The sequence below is a fragment of the Parasteatoda tepidariorum genome, chromosome 2, assembly GCF_982258835.1.
Source record: "Parasteatoda tepidariorum strain Cologne lab strain chromosome 2, Ptep-v5.0, whole genome shotgun sequence".
Lineage (NCBI taxonomy): Eukaryota > Metazoa > Arthropoda > Arachnida > Araneae > Theridiidae > Parasteatoda > Parasteatoda tepidariorum.
Window position 1 is genome coordinate 127,034,116 of NC_141756.1, and position 22,716 is coordinate 127,056,831.

The 22,716-nt window shown below is 30.8% G+C and overlaps 2 protein-coding genes across 3 annotated transcripts in view; one reads left to right on the top strand and one right to left on the bottom strand.

The window, feature by feature from the left end:
* Window positions 1-1,788: 1,788 nt before the first annotated feature.
* Window positions 1,789-13,984, bottom strand: LOC107451380 (ubiquitin-like protein 4A). The gene is made up of 4 exons (XM_021146184.3): window positions 13,677-13,984; window positions 13,417-13,522; window positions 4,688-4,866; window positions 1,789-2,365 (listed from the first exon to the last, which is right to left on the bottom strand). Exons 1-4 carry the CDS (start codon window positions 13,722-13,724, stop codon window positions 2,249-2,251), a joined length of 450 nt encoding a protein of 149 aa, XP_021001843.1. The 5' UTR covers window positions 13,725-13,984; the 3' UTR covers window positions 1,789-2,248.
* Window positions 13,985-14,005: 21 nt separating this feature from the next.
* Window positions 14,006-22,716, top strand: part of drosha (ribonuclease 3 drosha) — a 70,178-nt gene continuing 61,467 nt past the window's right edge. For both annotated transcript variants that reach the window (XR_015431870.1, XM_087158363.1), the window contains exons 1-2: window positions 14,006-14,265; window positions 17,859-18,106. Coding sequence is in view for 1 of the 2 variants with exons in the window: in XM_087158363.1 (XP_087014489.1) it covers window positions 14,252-14,265; window positions 17,859-18,106 (262 nt within the window). In the remaining variant the exon portion in view is untranslated. The remainder of the gene's footprint in view (window positions 14,266-17,858; window positions 18,107-22,716) is intronic.

Sequence of the window (22,716 nt, forward strand, 5' to 3'; positions counted from 1 at the left end):
CTTCAAAATATAGGGGGTAGCCGCAATCTGGGAAATGTGGTCCCCATAGTTTGGTCAGGAGAGCGATTCAAAGTTCGTACCCCTTAATGTTAATTTCGCTTTTTGCGTTTTCAGTCATATTTTCAAAACTAATGAAGCAATTCAAAAAAAAAATTGCACCCACTCATAAAACTCATTTACCCAAAGCTAATTTCATGCAAAAAATAATTTTTAATAATTATTTATTATTTTTTATTATTTAATTAAAGTGAGGATGAAAAAATATTGAATTATAAGGTATGAATTTTTTTATACCATATTAATCTACATATTTTTCAATTGAAAAATCTAAAGTTTCAACTGCTTTTATTTATTAGAAGCTGAGAAAAATTAAAATTAATTATTTTTAAAAAAATAATTTGGCGACAATAAAGAAATAACTGATTGGGGCGATTAATATTAAAATGTGATAAACTTGGTAGGAACTTGACTTCGCGCGCGGCCCAATTTACCACCCAATTTTTTTAAAATTTTGTCTACCCCCCCTAATTCAAGTGTCTAGATTCCAAATATGTAAAAAAAAATATGTTTATTCAGAGAAAGTACGTTTTTGTGTCTGATTTCGTAACTTAATTAATAGTTAGCACTAATTAATTAACATATTTGAGGTCACCCCCAGAAACCATTAAGATTGACACTTAGTTCGTGAAAATCCGATTATTAGAACGAAAGTTATTCAGGGTGATTCGTTTTTTTTTTTGCGGACTGTACAATTCAATTTTCCTTGTAATTTATGGAATTAGATTGATTGTACATTAACTACAAAGTAAAATTTCTAATTAAACTCTTTAATCTTATATTTTTCTGCATTCGGCACTGAAATCTTTATATTAGAATAAATATTTTATTTCATATTTAGACAAATTGTTGAGTATTACGTTAAAATGCAACAGTAGTTTATTTATCGTTATTAGAATATAGTCTTTTATTCTTATAAATGAATAAATTTTAGGGAATCGTGATAAGGGTTAAGACGAGAACTATTTAAATTTTCTAATAAAGGCAGTATATTAATTAAAAATTATTTGTTAAGAAAAAAAAACTAGTTTTGCTTTAAAAAACCAATTCAATAATCCTAAAGAAACGCGACTAACGAAAATATCTTTTTTCTCTATCTCTTTCAAAAGCTGCGATTATTTGCAAATCTGTAATATCGAAATAAAGCTGGTTAAAAAATTTTGTGCTCCAACATTTGTGATATTGTGCCAAGTATTGCACTCTTTCCATCATGTGTCTTTGCTTGTCTTTTCGGAAAGAATAAATCAACTCTATGTTATGTCCCCATTCAAAACAAATGATTGAAAAAGAGGTGCAATACTTGAGTCATTATTCTGTCTCCTTGGCCATCACTATGTTCAAAGGGGAAATGTCAGATGATTTAAATAAGAAAAAGTAGGAAATAATTATAGAACATGTTACTCTCACCAAATCATATAGGGTTCATAGAATAAGGGTTTTAGGAATCAGTAAAATTATAACTTTTTTCTAGGAAGGGTACAATTAAAATGCATATATTTAATACATTACTTGGACTGATTACAAAAACAATCCATTTAAGTTCTAAGTACACACGAGGATAATAGTTGGGCATATTTTTGACAAATATCAGTATTAAGCCACTTTATAAGACATATTAAGAACACAATTATTTCATAGTTTGAGCATAATTAATACACGGTGCACTACAAAGAAAAACAAATAAATAATTATTTATTTTTGACCCTCCCTGAAAATGAAATGAAACACAAATAAAGTTAAGAAGATTTTAATACGTTAACAAAATTCAATGTATCATACAGTTAAATCAAAGAAAGCAAAATATTTACAGTTTTACAATATAGTTGTAAATGAGAAACATGCTTAAAAAAGACTCATCATAACACTTTTAAGCACAAACACTGAAATACAAAAAGAAACATGATACACCTATTTTTGTTGTTGTTGAAAAAGGAGAGTTTTTTTTTTTGTGAAAATAAAAATGGATCATCACATTTAAATAGCTGAACAAAATACACCACTATTTTAAGTAAATTTGATACGTCTATACTAAAAATACCCAAAGTTTTGCCTTCAATGAATTGATGAGAGAATGAATAAAATAATTGATGGTTTACACACAGCGTCTTCCGCACAAAATGTTTGGGGACTAAAGGCTTCTTCTAGTGGAATATTAAGAATTATTATGTCGTTAGCAATGTCTGAAGAGGCTTTAACTGGCCATTGCGGTGTTTTCACTTTGTTGTTGACCTCTGCAAGATTCCAAATGAGAAGTGGCGATGCGTTCAATGTCATCGAGGCTCAGATGACGTAACTGGTCAGATAGATTCTGGAAGAAAATTAAATTTTAGTTTGTCTTTTTATAGTTCCCCACTTAATTACAGAAATAAACTTCCTCGACAGTCAATGAAATTAAAGGCCTCTCAAGTCATACAGTATATCAATTCATTAACCACTTCCTGGGCCAATTTATTTTTTGTTACTTCATTAATGAGAAAAACATAATACACAAGTTTTAAGTTGAATTTTTAAGTTTTTTTATGTATAAAAAAACATTTAATTTTCCACCAGTTTACTATCCAGAGTTATCTCGGACAAATGAAAAAAGTTAAATATGAGTCTTTATAGGATAGTTTTTAAAACAAGGAACACAAAGTGATAATTTCCAAACACTAGTGAAGTAATACGCCTTTTTTGTTTATTTTTTTTTCTGTATGTAAATTCAGTAACCATCGTAGATAATGAAATCACACAAATTATACAAAGGGCGCATAGCCAATTCTTTCAGCAAAAAATAAGCACCTTTTTAAGTACTTTTTAAGCAATCAAAAATATTTTTAAGCACTGTATACATTAACAAAATGCAAAATAATTTTCTGACAAAGAACTCTTTTCTTGATTATATTAGCCATTATAAAATTATCAAAAGATATTTATGGTTCGATATCAGAGGGTGGAAAATGAAGTCTGGAATTGAGCAGATGCAGCAGAGTTGCACATGAGAAGGCAATAATCTCACTGAACCCAGCTCAGCAGATGCTCATACAGACTTGCAAAGTATTTCACCAAACATGCAAAATGATTGGCGCCTGCATACGCTATGGACCAATGTATGCCGAAATAGATTGTGGTTTAATGAATTGTGAGAACATTGAATAGAATGCGAAAAACGCACTTTTCGAAAAGGGAAAATTAAACACTTTTTAAAACCACCCTAAAGAGCTCTTAAAAAACGAAAATCGAAAATAATCACCTTTAAGCACTTTTTAAAAACGCTATGCACCATGATACAGTCCCACAATCCGACAGCCGAATTCCCAAACAAAATTTGGCATATTTTCAAACACAGCAGGTAACGTTTTTTGTTGCTTCTCAGTCGAGTAAAAACGTGATAAAAACAAACAAACTGACAACTTCTACTACGCCTGAGTTTTCTCAGGATAATAAATATTTGCAATATGTACATACCAGAGTTAACTCGGGGTAATACGGGAAGCGATTAAGTATTAAAACTTAGTGTTTGAAAATAGATGTAACAATATGCTGTTGTTAAAAACATAATTTTACTAAGCAATGATAAAAACTGCACAAGAGGAGGTAATTTTAAAAATAAATTATTACAAGCTGCAAAAATAGATATTGTGTTAAGAAAAAAGTATTTTTGAAAAGAACCATGTTGCAATGAAATAACCATACTCATTATTATCTTGAATTTTCTTGCTTATTTTTAGAGAATCATTTGAAACTATCAGAGCTGCATCAAATATGGATGCAGCCACTTTTTATGAGTTAATACTATGCCCACCCTCACATCACCAGACTTTCTCATGTGCTTTGAGATTGATTCATTACCTTTAGTTGAGGTTTAAATAAAACATACAATTGATAGTTTTCACACAGTATCTTTCAAAAACAATTAATGTTTCATAATTGAGTAGACACAATAATTAAGATAATACAACCCACAAGCATTACTTGACTTATTGCAGGGTTGCCACAGAACAAAATAGTTGCTTTTAGTGGCATGAAAATATTTGCCTACATAAGAACAAACTTTTTTTCAATAAGATGACTTAATCGTCATATACCATGATCCATTCAGATTTCTTTCTTTTCTTTCCCCAAACCAATTGTGCATCCTGAAGATTCTATTATTCGTACCTGGAGTGTTGTTGATTAGATGCCTCAAGAATATTGGCAGGTTAGATTTTTTTAATTTTTGTTATACGTGCTTTATGATGACAATTTGTTTTATAATTTCAGATAATACATTATTATTACAGACAAGATGTTTTTTTTTTTTATTTTTTTAATCGTATGTTATAGATTAATTCAGATGATCTTAAAATATCCTGCCTTGTTTGGGGTTTTAATATTTATGGTAACTCATTTCTCAACCATGGTTTCCAGTTGGTAATTTTCAAGTGCTTCTATTTGATTTGATTAATAAGTTTTTCTTGCATTTTATCAATTTCTTTTTTCCTCATAATTAAGTTCGAAATATATTGCATTTTTTAATCATTGGTTTTTGTTTTATATATGAGTTAGATTTTATTCCAATTTTTTTTAAATTTAAGAGAGTTTTTTCTTATTTGTTACTCTTTTTCATTGTAATTTGGGTTAAATAAATGAAGACAAAATAAGAACCTACTTTACGAAATTCTTCCAAGACTTTTTCAACATCGTCAGGAATGAAGTGTTTTTCCAGCAATTTTTGTAATAGTTCATAAAAATCGGCTTGAGATGTGCTTTCATCGGGAGAACTTTCCCTCACAAACAAATGGAGTTTGTTACCCTCCTCAATATTATAGTCACACAAAGATTCAGAATCTGTAAGAATTCAATGATTATTGCATAAAAGAAAGATATAAACCATTTAAAGAATCACCACAAAAGTTACCCTTTTTCAACCAGAAATATAAAATGATTTTTTGGAGAATTTATAATTGCAGCATTTATTTCCAAGCTATTCAAACATATCATATCAAGTGAAAACAACAATTGGGAAGAATAACAAATTAAATGAATTTATTAAACTAAAATAAAGGAAGTTTTACTATATTTTACGCAAATGAGTACAGTAGAATCTAATTTTATAAAGGACTATAAAAATAACAATCAAATTTTATTAATTAAACAAATCATATATTAAAATCCATTTTAAATTTACCAAGAATCTGTCCTTGTCGACATTTTGTGAAAGATCTTATTTTTGTAAAATTGTGAATTTTTTTAAGAGTTCTGCTTTTATGAATTTGTGCAAATAGGGTCCTGTTGTTGGGATGATAGCAAACAACACTTTAAAGGAGTTTTTAAATTGTAAATGTAAACAAGATTATACTTAACACTCTAAAATTTTAATTAAAAAAAATCGTATTTAAAATTAAATTTTTTTTTTATTGCTACTTAATTAGGTATTCAACAAATATGGCCGAATATTGAAAACAAAATCACTTAAATGATACTTTCGATTGATTGAAAACAAAATCACTTAAATTTTTAATACTTTCAATTGAAATTTTTTAAACAACACAACTAATAGATTACTTTTAATGTAGTAAATTTAAACAGTTATTAAATAAAATAAAATAAATTTTAAACTTTTAAATTGATAATTTAATTTTAAATTAAATTTATGAAGAGATATGTATTTACTAAAAGAAATATTTAATAATAATAAGACTGTAGAAATAAGAGAATTTGATAGGCTTTAACTAAAATTAGCATTACAATTTAAGCATAGTAGTAATTAAAACACTAAGTTAATTTATTTGGCCTATTCATTATAAAAGTCTCATTCTTGTTCAGTGCAAACAAAATTCATTCTTTCAACAGAAGACATGATTAATACCCATGATTGAACTCTTTATTCCCTTCTTTTTTAAAATTTATAAATGGAACAGCTTCATAATTTGCTTCTCTTCATAAAAGGAAAGTCACAAATATTAACTGCAATCGAGCTCATCAGAAAATTGTAAAATACTAAAAAAGTTCTTCCATTTCTCAATGTTGACTGATAATTGCATTATCTGTTTATATTTATGAAACCTTTAATTCGATATAGATAAAATGTATTGGAGTTAATTTGGAATATTTTACGAACCTTTCATAATCAGTTATACAACATAGTTCTTATGTGAAATTGCCAAAGTGTTGACGGCAAAAGCAATTTTTGCAATGCATCGTAATAAAATTTCCTTACACCTGAAACTTTTAAGGTAATTTTCACAAACTCTTCATCCCAATTGAACAAAAATATTAAGGTTAAAGTAAAACATTTTAAAAGTCTCAGCTTACTTTCTTAGACTAATTTGTGATTTATGAATGATTACTTTGAATTCAAAATGCATATTTTAATTAATTCTTCACCCTATTTAAAAACGAATAAAATATTTTGAATTAAATATGAATCGCAGTTTAAAATCATTTTATGGCATCTTTGAGGACTTTTCCAAACTTATATTAATCTCAGCTTTTGATTAGACACTTGCAAACTAATTTTTCAGACAGAACACTGTTATTCATGAACTAAAGTTGTTCATGAACAAGTAATTGGAAATGGTCATTTGATAACTGATATATCTTATTCGATAAGTTCCAAGGAGAGAGACGAACCAACGAGAAGAAAGAGGTGTCAAGATCAGAGATTCCCTCTGCAGAAACGTTACCTTCCTTCCTCGGTGAGCAAATTGAACCAATTTGTCATAGTTATGATAATCCCACCTTTTTAGGGGGGAAAAAAAAACCTCTATGACAATGGATGATGACAGTATTTAGTTGCAGAATCCAGACCTCACCGATCCAGAGAGACTTTATTATTTGGTGTTTGTTGCCAGTCTTCTGTTACCTAATAGCTAGCATGTCATACATCTATGTTGTTGTTAGTTTATTACATATAATTAAGTTATCATGATTCTTCCTTCTTCCTATTGGGATACCTCATCAAACAGTTTAACACTATGGGCAGAACAAGTAGATTAAAAAAAAAAAAAAATTCTGGATAATTGACCTAAGATATAGAACAGGGCAGGAATAATCATATTTCAACCACTTCTAACTCTAAACAGTGAGGCATCAGTAATTTTTTGAGATCTTTCAATGGAAATAAAAACATCAAGGCACCTTAAGTTAAAAAGTAATCTTTAAAACAAGGTTGCAAAAAATCTACCTGTCCAGTAAAACCCACCCTAAAGTGGGTTTTACTAAAACTGATTTCTTTTTTATCCTCTGTTATATTAAAGAGCTATTCTATTGAAATATATATGCAGTCTAGCCTAAAAAATGAACCTATGGTAAAAAAAACCTAACAACAATCTGAAAAGAAAAATTATTTGTCGAATTCATGAAGAAAAATTTATATGTTTCATACAAAAAACAGAATTTGACTATAAATCATACTACAATAAAAGTTACTTCATAAGGATTTTAATTCAAAATAAACACCAGCAGAGAGGAAATACATTATAAATCAATCAGGTTATCAGTGTTATAATTCTTCAATGTCTAGGTATTTCAACGCCTTTTGTACACCCAGTCTATTTCTCAATTTTGACCAAACCAGTCCACAAGTAGAAAAAACTCATTCCAGTGATGCAGAGCTAGCTGGATATTTGCTTAGGGCAACCATAAAGTTGCAAAAACCTGTCATATCTCTATCATTAACACACGTTTCAATCTATTTCCACCACTGTAATGAACTAAATTATTTTGATTACATCAGCATTAAACATGCTTGGTGGAAATATTTCTGGGTCTTTTAACTTGTAGCTGATGAGGGGATTCAACCATTTTGGGTGTTTCAAACCACTCCTCAGCTTTTTGTAACATATCAGAGGTTTTTCCTGTATATTTAGGATCCACAATGCTTGCTAAATAATGTTCATCCTTTTATCAATTTGTTTTTTATAAGGGCAAAGATTTTCACTATTAAATACCAACCTCAACAGCAGTAGATATATTGGTTTTTTTCTGCCCGCATCAGATTTAATACTTCGCACAGTCCTAATAATTGTTTTTGCATGTGCAATGCTTCTTTATATATTGCAACCTTGTCCAAATGCTTGTAGGAATTTCTGCATACTTATGGTAATTCTTAATATGTGTATCAATACAATGAATTCCAACGGGTAGCATTAGACCAATCTTCTCTTTTCAAACAGACCAGGGTTGGCAGGTTTTTGACATGTGACAGTTTTTGACAGTTTAAACCATGGTTTAAACCGTCACGTCAAAAACCTCACTGTCAAAAATGTCGAAAATGTCAAAAACCTATATTCATATGGGAAATTTAATTAATACATAAAATTTATATATTTTTTAAAGAATAGTGTTTCTAAATATGTTCTAGAAAAAATAAATTTTAAATTTTGAAGAAACACTTATATTTTGAATAGTAACCAAAATCTTGTACTTTTGAAAACTCACATCTTTTGTAATAGTATTATGTATTCATTTTCATGTGTTATTGAAAATCTGCAGTGATATTATTAAGAAATTTATTTATAACCAAATTTAGTGTATAGTATAGATTATACTAAAAATTAGACATTTTTAAAGATAAACAATAGCAGTTTTGTAATTTAGACATCTTCTTTTAAAGAAAAATCTTTTTAATATTCTCTTAAATCTTCTTAATAATCTTTTTAACATAAGACAATACAAATTTAAGTGCTTTCTGTTAAATACACAGAGTAGTTAGTGTCGATTTACAGTATATTCAGCCTATTCATTTACTATGCTGAAAATTTAGTTTATCCAAATACTTGGGAATTTCATTTTGCTGAATATGATCAGGGGTCTGTTTAGAAGAAATTTGGGTCCGTTAACGGACCCTTCACAAAATATCTTTTCATAAAAACGGACCCGTCACAAAATATTTTTAATTAAAAACGGACCCTCCACAAAATGATTTTTCTTTTAATCGGACCCTTCACAAATTTGTTTATCTTCATTATTATTTTGTTAATCGAATAAACCCTTTCCAGGGCAGAAAACAAGAAAGATGGATGTAAACGAATTAAGTTTTGTCTTCGGCAGACGTTTCTTCCATTATTCGTCCGAAATTAATATTCTGCGTTCAGCAGTATAGGCTAAATACCAAATATTTGTATGTTGCATCTCTAATTTAGAAGCAGCAATTGTTGTTTATTATTTAAAATTTAATTTTTTTAATTATAATTTTACAGTGTTGAGCATAATCTTGTATGTCTATACAATTTAAAAACTCCTTGAAAAAATTTTTTTTTGCAATAACGAACCCTATTTGCACAAATTCATAAAAGCGGACCCTGATTGAAAGAATGTGAGTAATTTTTTCACAATTTCGCGAAAAACGGACCTTTCACAAAATGTCTGGACAGACCCCTGATGATATAGCTTTGTTGAATATCTAAATATTCAGCTGTTGAATAATTACTTCTTGCTTTCAAGATATGCATTATTTATATTCTTAATGCAAGTGGAGGAAAAAAAATTAAGAGATAAAAATTGTTTTAAAATGATAAGTGTAATAATTATAAATAAATATAATAAACAATATGAATTATATTTATCATTATTCATAAATATAACTACTTTTAAATTCAAATTAACATACTGGATAATAAAGATATTCGGTATAACATTAAAAAAATTTTTTTATACACTTGTATCTTATATCAAGTTTGTATTTATACAACATAACTTGTAAGTTCCTTATAAATATTAGTTATATATTCCTTATATGTCAAAAATGCATAGTAATAAACTTTTAATTTTCTTAAGTATCAAAAAGAAAAAAAAAATTTTAAATATAAATATTTAAACAATTTTTGTGCAAAAATTTTTCTGCACATGCATTTGAATATAAATTTCTGAGATTTTAAATCTGTTATTTTACCTTAATTTTAATTAAACAACATTTTAAAACCTGCTGATTACCTATAGTATAATTAAATTTCAATATAATGCATGGCAACTGTTGGTAGTTTTGAAGTTTATATATTTTCTTGGCAAACTTCAGTTTTTGACATTTTTGACGGGTTTTTGACGGTTTAAACCAGTATTATACCCTTGTCATGTCAAAAACCACTTTTTGACGTCAAAAACCCAACCCTGAAACAGACGGATGAGAATTGCGAAAGAACTTCTGCCACATGTTTGTAATATCATCAGTGAGGAGATCAATATAGTGCTTACAATGTTCTATATAATTATCATTGTGGTGATACATCATTGTATTTCTTTTTCTGCTAATTCAGCACAATATTCTGATGTTTTATGTTACTTTCACAATCAACAGCATTGAATAAAAATGAAGGAACACATGTTGCTAGTACTGCATCCCTAATTACATCCATATAATAATAATCTAACATTAGTAATACTTCGCGTTTCTTTATTAATTTCTGCTTCACAATTATCATCTAACAGTTTCCGTCCTAAATCGGTGCGAGTAGGGCCAGAGTAACCTGGTTTCAAAGCTGTCACCATTTCTTTAAATTCCACAGTCGCGGCAGCATCGAAAGCAATATTTGCATAAAAGAGTTTGGCAACTTTTAAATCCAAATTCTTTTGACTATCTGTTGTGCTTATAATTCATCATGCGTTGTCCCTTAACTCCACTAAATTCACCCCTTTCAATTTCAGGAGAATACCCTGTGGCAGAATCTGCGACAAAACTCTCTAGCATTAATATCTTTCTGCAAGATACATTTAATAATAACAAACATATATATTCAGGGTATCTGCTACATTTCAGATTTTAAAAGTCATGACTAATTCCAAGAAATTTTTTGACTTACCGAAGTCACTACTTTCTCGAACAAAAACATAATAAATTTAAAAAAGCATTATGATGGCATTAATTGCAATGATAGGTAAAAAACAAAACTGTTACATTCTGCATTTTCATGTTTATAGATTTTATATTTAAAAAAAATAGTGTAAAGAAAGAGTTGAAGCAATAAAATAGTGGAAAAAATACAAAAGCAACTACTTAGTTATTTTTTCTGCAGAATTATATTATAAAGATACTTTTTTTGTTCATCCGAAAGAAAAGAAATACTCCTGATTTTTCTGTTCTCATTTTTGAATTAAAAAAAAAATTCGACAATAACTGGCTTGCTTCAGCTAGAATTTGAAATTGATAAAATAAATAAATAACAAAAATTCTGAAATCACAGAAGTTTTAATGATAATTCGCTTTAAAGATGATGGCATTCTTTCAAAAAATGAAAGGAAAAACATAATTTTTAAAGAACATGATAAAAACATTTTATATTGTAATAAAATATGACTGTGGATTTTGTTACAAATTCAGATATTCGCCAAAAAACACCAAAAAATTGGAGGGGGTAATTCCATTTTAAAAGAAATTGGACGACTTAAATCCATGACTTTTTTAAAAAAAAATAGTTAAAATCATGACAAATTTTGTTCAACACCAGAATTCATGACTTTCCAGGTGTGAGGATACGTATATTACTAACTTAAAATAACAAAAGTGCCGTGCCACTGTGTTTTTTTTAATTAAACATGTAATAATTTTTATTCTAATGATATGGATCATATTCTCGCATTTTGTTGGGGGGGGGGCATAAATTATTTCCTTTGCATTTTTTAAGTAATCACCACAATAAAAAAAAAATTTTAAATAATAAAATCCGTAGCAGTAACTGCCATAAAAAAGAATGACGACGAAATCACGCGAATCATACTAGTTTTATTTTAAGATTAAGCCGCTGTAATAAATAATATTGTATAAAAAATAACGGATTTAAAAACTATGGAAAAATCAATAGCAATAATTGCCAAAAATTCTATAGAAATACTACCTAAAAAAGTAAATACTCAAATGCACAATTCGAATTTTTCATACTGTTTTAAATATATCGGATATTTTAAATTCACGTAAAAATCAATATCAATAGCTACTTAAAAAATACAATCGAAACATTAAATCAATTACATTACATTAACATCAGCGTAAATAGAGCGCGTCAAAAAATGATTATCTAAATGCATGATTCAAATATTACAAGTAAATTTCTGTAGAAAAGAGAAGAAAAAGAAAATTTTACTGCAACAATGTTGTTGCTGTCGTTCTGTCAAGGGGCAGGTGGAGTATGATATTCCAATTGCAGCTAACAAATTATTTACAGTTTCCAGAGATCTTTTTAAACATTCGTTTAGATGAGCTCCTTCAATTTCTGTGTTACAGTGATTGCATGAAAACACACTACACTAAATTAAACACAATGATCAAATAAAGTTTAGTAACAAGTTCTGGTGCAGTAGAAAACCATCAAGTTTGGCAAAAACGTCCACAGCATTTTGAACACGCCAATTCCACATTGAACAGTTGACTTGTGACTGCGACACTGTCTTCCGCACGCTGTTTCTTCTCAGTCTCGATAACACGACATATACACTAGACTGCTAAAAGTAAGCACAGGAGCGACCACGACCATGAACTTAATACAGCTCTAAGAAAGTAAGGTGATTTCTCAAAACAGCTCTCCCGGCTATTCATAAAACAGCAACGAATCAACAAGTGGTATCCGTTCATCGAATTCTATCTCAGATATAATTCTAGTGGGGTAGTACTGTAGTGTGTCTACTACTACAAAAATACAATTCCAAATTACTAGTCTATAAGGCGTGTCAATTCTATAGTGGGGTACCTCAGCATAGATGAAGGTTGACAGATGAAATGTGCAATAATTGGACAGATGATTCACAAAACTTGTTCCTTTCCAATAACAGATAAATTCATACTACCCCTTTATACTAAACTAACAGAAATGAGGTTTCACCCCCCTTTTCACCACTATGGAAAACAGATACATGTGTGGAGAATTGACTTTGTGGGATTTGATTCTGTATGATTAGTCATTGTCTTTGACAAGCCTTCCTCTCATTATGGAAAACAGGTGTTTGGAGACTGGAGAGTCACCTTCTTGGATAGATTTGATCATATAGCCATTGATTAGTCAGTGCTTTAGAATCGCTTTCGACGCAAAAAAAATTCCTCAAATACTTTTAAAGATTAAAATATAAATAAAAAGTAATCCGGTGTTAAAATAGGTTTCAAGTGTGTGATGTATGTAATACATATAACATTTTGTATCGTGATGCCAGAAGAAACTTTTTTCAGACTTTTGCACCAATTTATTTGTATTAATTACACATTAATTACCTATATGTTAAGTCAATTTATAAAATTAAACTTAATTATTAATATAAACTTTTTTTAAAATAAGGTACTCATCCCTGCCCACTCTTATGAAGAAAAAAAAAAGCAATAAAACATAAAAAACCCAGAAAAATCCACCAGGGTTAGGTTTTTCAAAAAGAAATATCATTAAACTGAGATGACACAAGAAAAACTATTTAAATTACCCAAAAGCGTTTTTCCTTTGAAAACAAGTCTTTGTTGATCCACAGGAATCCTCAGCTGTTGAGCGACAATTTCTTTAACAGTATTCACAGAAGCAGTAGCAGACACCTAGGAATCACGGATTTAAACTGTAATTAACACTTGTAAAAAAGTATAACTAGAAATCAATCAATATACAGTAGCTTTATGCATCTTATGAACAGATATTCTAATGAACTTGACAGAAATTTTAAAATATAACTGAAACTCAATGTTTTCTTACTTCAATATCACACTCGCCACCTTTTAATATTTTTACTGAAATCAACATTTTTGGTAATAATTTACGTTATCTACAAGTTTAGGCTTATGAGTGTTGAGATTTATAAATCAGGAAATGCGAAGGGATGATAAAATAAAGGAAATTAACCCAGTTAAAAATTATGGTACGAGATGAAAAATGAATAGTGGAAATCTTAAAGTGTTGGAATATTCTAAATTGAAAGCAAAAATTACAATTTTCCAAGAACAATTTGGTGACAAAAAGTAAATTAAAGCGGCTTGATGCCACTTTACAAAACAGAAACTCTCTGGTGCGAACTAACAAAAGCTGAGATCACGTGACTAGCAGTCCGGTGTGGAAGTCCTTTAATAGTCTTTTTTTGTAAGCTATACGCTAATTAATTTATTTAAACAAACTGTTTGGAAATATGATCCCTTTCAATTTTCGAAACAATGCAACATGAAGATATGTACAATAAATGTTCCCCTTTTCATGTTACACTTGTGTTATTCAAATTTAGGAACGGGCTTAGCTGCGGTATTTTCATGCTTTTTTAATTAAAATTTTCAGTTAATATGTTTCCATTCAAGTAAGTTATTTTTGTATTTCTATTGGAAAATAATTTACTTATATTGTTGAATAGTTTATTACTTAATATTCTAAATTCTTCAAAGATTGTATTCTTTTATATCGTTTTATTATTACTAATTTATAATATTTATTCTTGTGACTCATTGATCTTAAATTGAAATTTTTATTTTGTGTGAAAGTGGAGCTAGTAGGCAGGATACCATTGAACTGTGTTGTTCTCAATAAAAATTTAGTTTTCAAAAGAAAATTTTTGTGGTATCATCTATTTCAATGTAAACGCCAATTTTTGGTGATTATATTGGAATTCTGACATTACATGAAATATGATATGAATCTGTTGCACTTGGTCAACAGTCCACTTCACATCATTAGCATTATTGTACTTGGCAGAGAAGCTTCCCATCTTCCTCTCTAAAGCTGCTCTAAAGGAACCCCAATCAACTGTTCTGGGGTTCCTCCTTATGACCTTCCGTCTAGAGAGGCCTTTAATAGAAAAAGTAATTAGTTGGTCATCTGAAGCAATAACTGCCTCAGATACCTTCCAATCAGTAACGTAATCTGTGGAAATAGAGTTACATAAAGTAAGGTCAATGACTTCCCTTCTGTAACTTGTAACAAAGGTAGGTTCATTGTTTTTATTAAGGATATACAAATTAAAATATAAGATATGTTCCATTAGTACATCTCCCCACTTTTTACAATCACTGTTGCCCCACACTGTGTGGTGAGCATTTGCATCACAGCCGAAGATGAATCTACGGTGGCAATTATAGCCTTAGTAATATCAGCCAATGGGTCTTTCTCCTCATAGGGGAGATAGGTAGAAACAATGACAAAGTCAGAAATTGTCTCATTGTCATAGAATTTTTGCTTAACAGCAACTAAATCCCTGTTGAAAAAGTTGACAAGATTAAGGGCATTTAGATTACACCTAGCCACTATGCAGGCCCTGAGAAGGTCACAACGGGTTTCATAAAAAATATTAAAATCTTTAACGCTGAGACCCATAATTCTACCCTTGCGGGTCCAAGGCTCTTGTATAAGAGCAATATCTAGTTCTCCATCATTTAACCTTTTAGCCATAAGGCTTGAGGCAGCAATGCTATGGAGATTAATTTGACCAATCTTGATTGTTGCCACAATTGGTTAGCAATATGAGTAAAACCAGAATGGCACCTACCAATCCTGGTTTGCTTTAGAAGAAAGATCTCCCTCTAACAGCTCCATTGCTTCATCAATATCAAGCATAACCAGGATTGGTAGGTGCCATTCTGCAAGCATAGTAACGTCTGACCCTAGCTCTGAAAAAATCAAGAGCCCCAATTGAACTTACCTTGGATTAGGGGAATTAGCCTTCCAAGGTTCATCCCTCTGGTCTTCAGGTTCGACAGAGAGGGCGTCCGATGTTGTTGGAGCCTCTGCTGCCTTTTTCTTGTTAGGATCGTGGATAATCTTAAAGATGCCACAATCCACACCAGTGAGTGCACTATAATTGACCCTCACAATGTCTTCCACGTCTTCAGGCTCAGCCTCAAAGATCCACCTAAAAATGCCTGGCCCCGCAGCATTCTGTAGAACCCTCCAGCTTATAGACTACAACAGTGGGTTCAGTCTCTGAAGATGCCACAAGAAGGTGCCCTGATCAGAGAATTGCTCTCTGGTCTTAAGGGCCACCTCCACAGGTTTGGGTAACTCATCAGCGCCTATAAATGTAAGCATGAGGTCGTCCAAGGATCTCATTAAAGTAACCTCTAATCCACTCTATTGTGTACTCATTATATTGTAAAACTAACGCTCCTCTTAGTAGGTTGCTGTTGTAGATCTGAGCAGGTGCTTGACTAAGTGCTTGGTTAGTCATAAGCAGGTTTATTTACCTATAGTACCTACTATTCAAGAATACTGTTATTTCATTCATGTTCAATTCTTTTAGCAAAGTGGTGATACATCACCAGTGTCAGTAACTGAAACTGATGTTATGCCCTTCAAAACTGTTAATACATTTTTCAGTTATTTTGTATTTTCAATTTAAACTAATATAGTAATATTTAAAAACAATTTTTTTTTAAAAATAGATGTCTTTTTTATCATCCTGTGATGCAGAAATTATAAAAATTTTTAAAAAAAATTTTGTGAAAAATAAAAGTTTAATTTTTAAACAAATTTAGTATTTTTTTAAAAAAAATTATTATTTTTTAATATTGCATTATTTATCCTTACGCAAAAATATTATTTATCAGTATTAAAAACATATTTATATTTAAAGGATTAGGTATTCACTTTTGTTGTTCAATGAATTATGGAGGTTCAAAAATTATAAACCTTTTCCTATTATATTATATTATCTTCTTTTGATAAGTTAAAGTAAATTGTATAAAAAATATCAAATATTTATTGATACATGTAATTATCATGTGTACAATCAGGAGTCTGTCCACGTTGAATTTACTACCGTTTAGCGGTACCTTCACAAATTCAATTTTAGGAAAAACGGTAGTTTCACAAATTCAACTTTAGGAAAAACGGTAGTTTCACAAAGTACTTTTTCTTTAAATTCTATTTTTGTATCCTTAAGAAACGATAAATCTATATTTTTACTATGTTTTTGTGTTGATTTTTTAATATCATTTTTAATTTTTCACATATTATGTCTAAATTTTCACAAAATTGGTACCTCTCAGAAAAACCTAGACAGACCCCTGACAATGGTTACACCTATAGAATTTTTACCTTTTACCAAAGTTCAAGGTTTTGGACAGTTTTACCCAGTTTAAGACTGTAAAACCCACGTGTCCTGTCCAAAACCAGTTAAGGACGTCCAAAACCCCAACCCTGGATCTCAGGCATTCTTTCGCCACCGGGAATGGCGTCAGTCTGCGCTAAGATCGCTTTGAGGATGTTGTTGGAGTCTCCCAGAGAAAGCTTGTCCGAAGGAAAATCCTTCCTGACAATAACAATCTTGGTCAACTTGACAGAACAAGCAAAAGAAACTCCAGATTGGAGGTTCCCAGTTAGGTCCCCTTCTCCAGCTCGGCTATCCCCACTAGCGGGAACCACTTCCCTGGATTGAGCTCTCCTCGCAGGAGTAACATCTTCTCTCGGTTGGCACACTGGGTGAGGGCGTTGCATCAGAGGACCTAGGCCTCTTAGTTCTGCCACTCGCTTCAGTGGCCCTCATTTTTCTCAACCTCCTTCTCTGGCTCTTGGACATTCCATTGGCGCCAGACACACTGTCCCCCCGACTGTCTCTGGAGACCAGAGACTCATGCAGAAGAAGGGCCCGTGCCTTTGGACACCTCACCAGCTCTCGGAGGAAGCAGCCGTATTATCACTGGGCTCACCCGCGGGCTTATCGTGTGTTACTGGAGGCTGTAGTGAACTTTTAGAACAGGAACCTCTGCCTAATTCCTGAACGCATCCCTTGTTAACCGTCGCGATGGATGAGGCCATATCACAAGCTTTAGAGAATGAAAAACATTAAATCGGGTAAAGGGTTAGGGATTATTGTTACATCAGTTTCTTTCATGTATCTCTGTATAATATATATTTTTTCTATTTTAAAATGCTAAAATATTCTTTTTAAAATATTTTCAGTGGTCCACCAAATTTCAACTGGCCATCCACAAATTTTGTACCTCAGACATGGCCTCCTCGAATAACTGTACCTCCTCCAAATATGATGCCACCATCGTTTCAGAATCCAGGAATTGGACAGGGAACATACGGACCACCTTTTCCTTTCCAAAATGCTTCTTTTATTATGCCTCCACTTAATGTGCCCCCTCCTCCAATATCATCTCCTTTACCAAATTCATCTCCTCCTTCTACACAACATAGAGCAGGTAAGATATTACCCTACTCTATGACTTCTATTGGCCCTATATAGAATTGTCACCTATTTTGTATTCATTATTCAGCCAATATAGAACATTCTAGGACAAGTATTACAGGGTTGCCACAGGCGACTAAAATGCAACTATTTTTGGCATGAGGCACGACTATGGCCTGAAAAGGCTAAAAAAAGCAACTATTTTCAAGAAAAGGAAACTATTGGGAGACTTTTCTGTACTCCTAGCAATTTTTTATTATTTTTTTTAAAAGCATACATTGGGTGGAAAATCTGCACCCCACAAGATAGTTTCTGAACACACTGAAATTTTTTTTTTCCTAAAAAATAAAAAATGTTGAATTTCAAATTTGAGTCTTCACTTTTTAATTCATTCAATCTGTCTATTTGTTCAATAAGTCTATTTCATTTCTCGATCGCCTTTTCAATGATTATTGCTACGAAATTCCGTATGATTTTTAAAAAAAATTATAATAATAATTTTTAGTGTGATATTACAATATGTGAATTTCGAATTTGAGTAATCACTTTTCATGCATATATATATACGAGGGTTGTTTTTTAATTAAGGTTTCTTTTGTTGTGTACACTAATAGATGACGCTTGCTTTGCAACGAGTACTTGCAGCGTGTCTTGGCATTCATTGGGAACAACTGTGCTCAGTTACAGCTGTGTGTGTATCTGTGCGGTCAGTTCTGTGTCTTTAAAATGTTCAAATTTAACAAATCACCCGTCGCATATGAGGTACGGTCAGTTATGCCTTTTTAGTCGGCAAAAGACCTGTTTGCTACATACATTCACTGATAGATTTCTGAAGCTTACGAAGCTTCCTATTGGCATGCTGACAAAAATTTCGCTTTTCCATGACAATGACTTTCTCTACAGCTCAGTCCCGAGCGTTATTAGCTCTTTCGGCGGGGAAGTTTTGGAACACCCTTCATCAGCCAAGACCTTGCGCTAAGTGATTTTCATCTTTTCCGATGTTCTAAACATCCTTTTGCCGGCATGCAGTACATCAATTATGAAGATGTGAAAACGGCTGTAACCTCTTGGATATCGGAACAGGCGGCAAGTTACTATGAAGATCGTATTCTAAATCTAGTTGTAAGGTATGATAAGTTCTTAAGCAAAATTGACAACTATTTTGGAAAAAAAAGAGAAACGTATGTACAGGGTGAGCCAGTCAAACCTGCATTTTTGAAAAAGGCGGGAGAGCCGTGAAAGTGGGTGGAGCGAGTTACCAAGGTTACCATTGTGTCCCCCTCAACTAAGCATTTCAGTCGCAATGGAGCAGTGGTCTAAACAACAATGTTTGTTCGATGTGAAAGCCTTTTACCAAAGTGGTAGTTATGCAGCCGCTCAGCGTCGTTTCCGGATGAATTTTCAAATTAATTGAAATAGGTCAGTGTCGTCTGTTAATTCAATCAAATTGTGGGTGAAAAACTTTGAAGCAATTGGTGAAACGAGAAGCAGAAAGGGTGGTTCCGGTTAGAAATCGAGAGAATTCCTCAGCATATGCTCCGTGATGTGATGGTCAGTTTCAGAAATCGTCTACAAGAATGTCTCGATTGGAAAGGACACCATCTTACTGGCGTTATTTCTAAACAGTGAATGTTGTTTCTTAAATGCTTTCTAATGTAGATTGAGATAGTAACAATAAAATTTTGAAATATCCATCTATTTATTTTTTACAGTCATTTCAAAAATGCAGGTTTGACTGACTCACCCTGTAGAATCAAAGAATAAATTTTGCTTCATGAAAATATTTGTTCGTTTGGTTTTTATTTTCAAATGTCCCTTATTTAAAAAAAATAGCCCTCGAATATATATATATATATATATATATAGTATATGAATTTTTGTTCTTTTTTAAGCTACTACTTTCATGTTTTAGGCTACTGAGAGCAACTATTTTGTTCATTTTTTTCTGTGGCAACCCTGAATATAAGAAAATCTGGACATACCAATATGGGTCCCTCAGTGTATGTTCTTATAGGTGAAATCAGTCTTTTTCCCCAACAGGTGGTGTGTCTGAATCTTCCTAATAAAAAAAAGAATTGTTTTTCTTTTTTCAGTCAGGTAGACGAATCATGTGAAGGCAGCATGGCTTATGAAAATTTAATTACTCATTTATTATTCTAGGAAAAATAAAATCATTACGTTGTTCAATAAATCATGCTCTTATAATCCATTAAAGAAATCATAAATAAAATTCGGTAAGATTTTGGTATTTCCTTCGTTGTGAAAAGTTGTAATTGTTTTGTTTTCCCACATTGTGTTAGTTTCTTTAATTTTTGATAATGAATTTTTATTTAATTTTTTCATGTGTTTCTTAACGTTTATTTCATTTTTTGGTCCTTGGAGACCAGTGTTTAAAAAAACTGAGCTATTGTTTATATTTGTGCTTTCGGTTTTAATTATTAAGTAAACCTGCTAAAATTATTTTATTGTTCTACATAATATTTTTTTTTCATTCGGTCTATCAATAAATATTTAATCTTAAATATTGTATACTGTAAATTATTATGGAAACTTTAAGGAAAAGATGAAGTATAATGAAAGGCTAAGAAACAAGTCTTCTGAAATTTGATTCTAGAGCAATGGTTCCTAGGGAGGGAAAACATTCTACTTGTTTAAATCCTAATTGTGTAGTATTCTTCTGTCAGGTGCTTTGATAAAAGTAAAAAAAAAAATGTAATTGCATACAGAGCATTAATTGATCAGAAATACCTTGTAAGTAAAAACAACATTTTTGTAATTGACGGGTCTCAAATAATCTGTGATAAATAATGCAATAATTGAGACAACGAAGTTCGGTTAGCATTCAAACCTTATTTTTAAATATAGAATAAACATGAAAAAATATTTTGTATTATAAAATCTTTATAAAATATGGTTAATGAAAATATTTATGAAATGTTTATAAATAATTAATATGTTACACAATTATATATACAGTTAAAAATTGTAGTTTTTAGTGTAATATAGTTTTTATATTTTATTGATCATGGGCAATTCCACGAAAGTGTCAACTTTTAAGTGAATTTTTTTTTTTATGAATTGCATATTTTAATTTTAAAAATATGTTCAAAAATAGCCAAAGTCTACATATTACTGTTTAATTTTTTATAATTTTAAGTTTTTTGAATCTGGCAGCATTCTAAAGTAATCATATGGCTGTCAAGTGAATTCTTCACATTTGTGCTCAAATTGTTTTCTTGAAAAATACTTATAATATAAAAGAAATGTATCTTTCTTTTGCAATATTTTGATAAAAATATGCATATAGTATAAAATTTAAACATTTAAAACATAGCCTTTAAGTCATTTTAAGTTTAATATATTAAATAAAAGTAACTTTTTGTGTGTCATTCCGTCACATGTTTTAGTATATTTTTTTAAATAGCAACTGCGTTTTTGAATGAAAATGTGTATATTTTGGAATATAAAGCAGATGTGGCATAAGAATCAATGAGGAATTGTAAAATTCTATGCATTTGATTATTAACTTCCAATAATTAGCGTGACGGAATGACACATCTTCGGCGATGGAATGACAAAATGAATTCTTGAGAAACTTAGTCAAAAACTAGGGAATTATTTTTTTTTCAATTATCCTAATGGCTAAAACAGCTGTTGAAAGACAGATAAAATGTTGAAAAATACCAAGATCCCCATGATATGATGAAGAAAAAAAACAGAGAAAGAAAGGCAGAGAAGAAAGCTTCCGCGACAAAAGTTGGACTTAAAAAACTCAGAAGTGCAAGCGCTGTTGTGCAGAGATTGTGTAAACAAAGAAAAAATAAAATTCTACCAATCTCTTCACATACAAATAATTTAAATTCCCTATAAAAATTCCTGCAGAGTCTTGGTAAAGCCATAAAAAAAATTGTACACTCACCATAAAAAAAATTGTACACTCACTTCAAAATCACCAATAGAGGTAAAAAAATTAATTCAGTCTTTATGTGAGAAGTATTTAACATCAAACTCAAAAGAAACTAAGTGAGAAAAGTAATGTTGATGAGCTGTTTAATTTGGTTAAAAAAAATTTACAGTCAAGATGATGTTAGTTACAAGCCCCCAAGTATGAAGGATTCAGTCATAATACAAACTCTGACAGAGTAACGAAGAGTGCAGATGCAATATATACTTATCGCCTTAAAAGAGGCTTTTCATAAAGAAGCATATATTGATGTAAAGTGTGTCTTATCTCATTTTTGTTTTTATTCTCATTTTTGTTAAGTGTATTTCATTAATACCTCACAGCACATGTACCTATAAATACCATGTAATTGTGATGTTGTTCTAAAAGGCCAAACAAGATGTTGGCTGCTGTAAAATGGCACATAATATGTAAAAGAATTTTATGATTTCATAAAGTCGAAGCAACAAATCGTTGAAGTTTTGTTTTTGTCCAGCTATTCTATTTAAGAGAGGGCAAAAGAGAATGATTTCAGCTAGACACTTGCTACATTAGCATTGCCAGGAACAAGAGACCTGCACTAGATGCTCATTCAGTTGAGAAGCGAATCATCAAAATTGGAATGCTTTCTAATTTTAACCAAAACCAAGTGTATGATTTGAAAAGCCACTGTTTTGAAG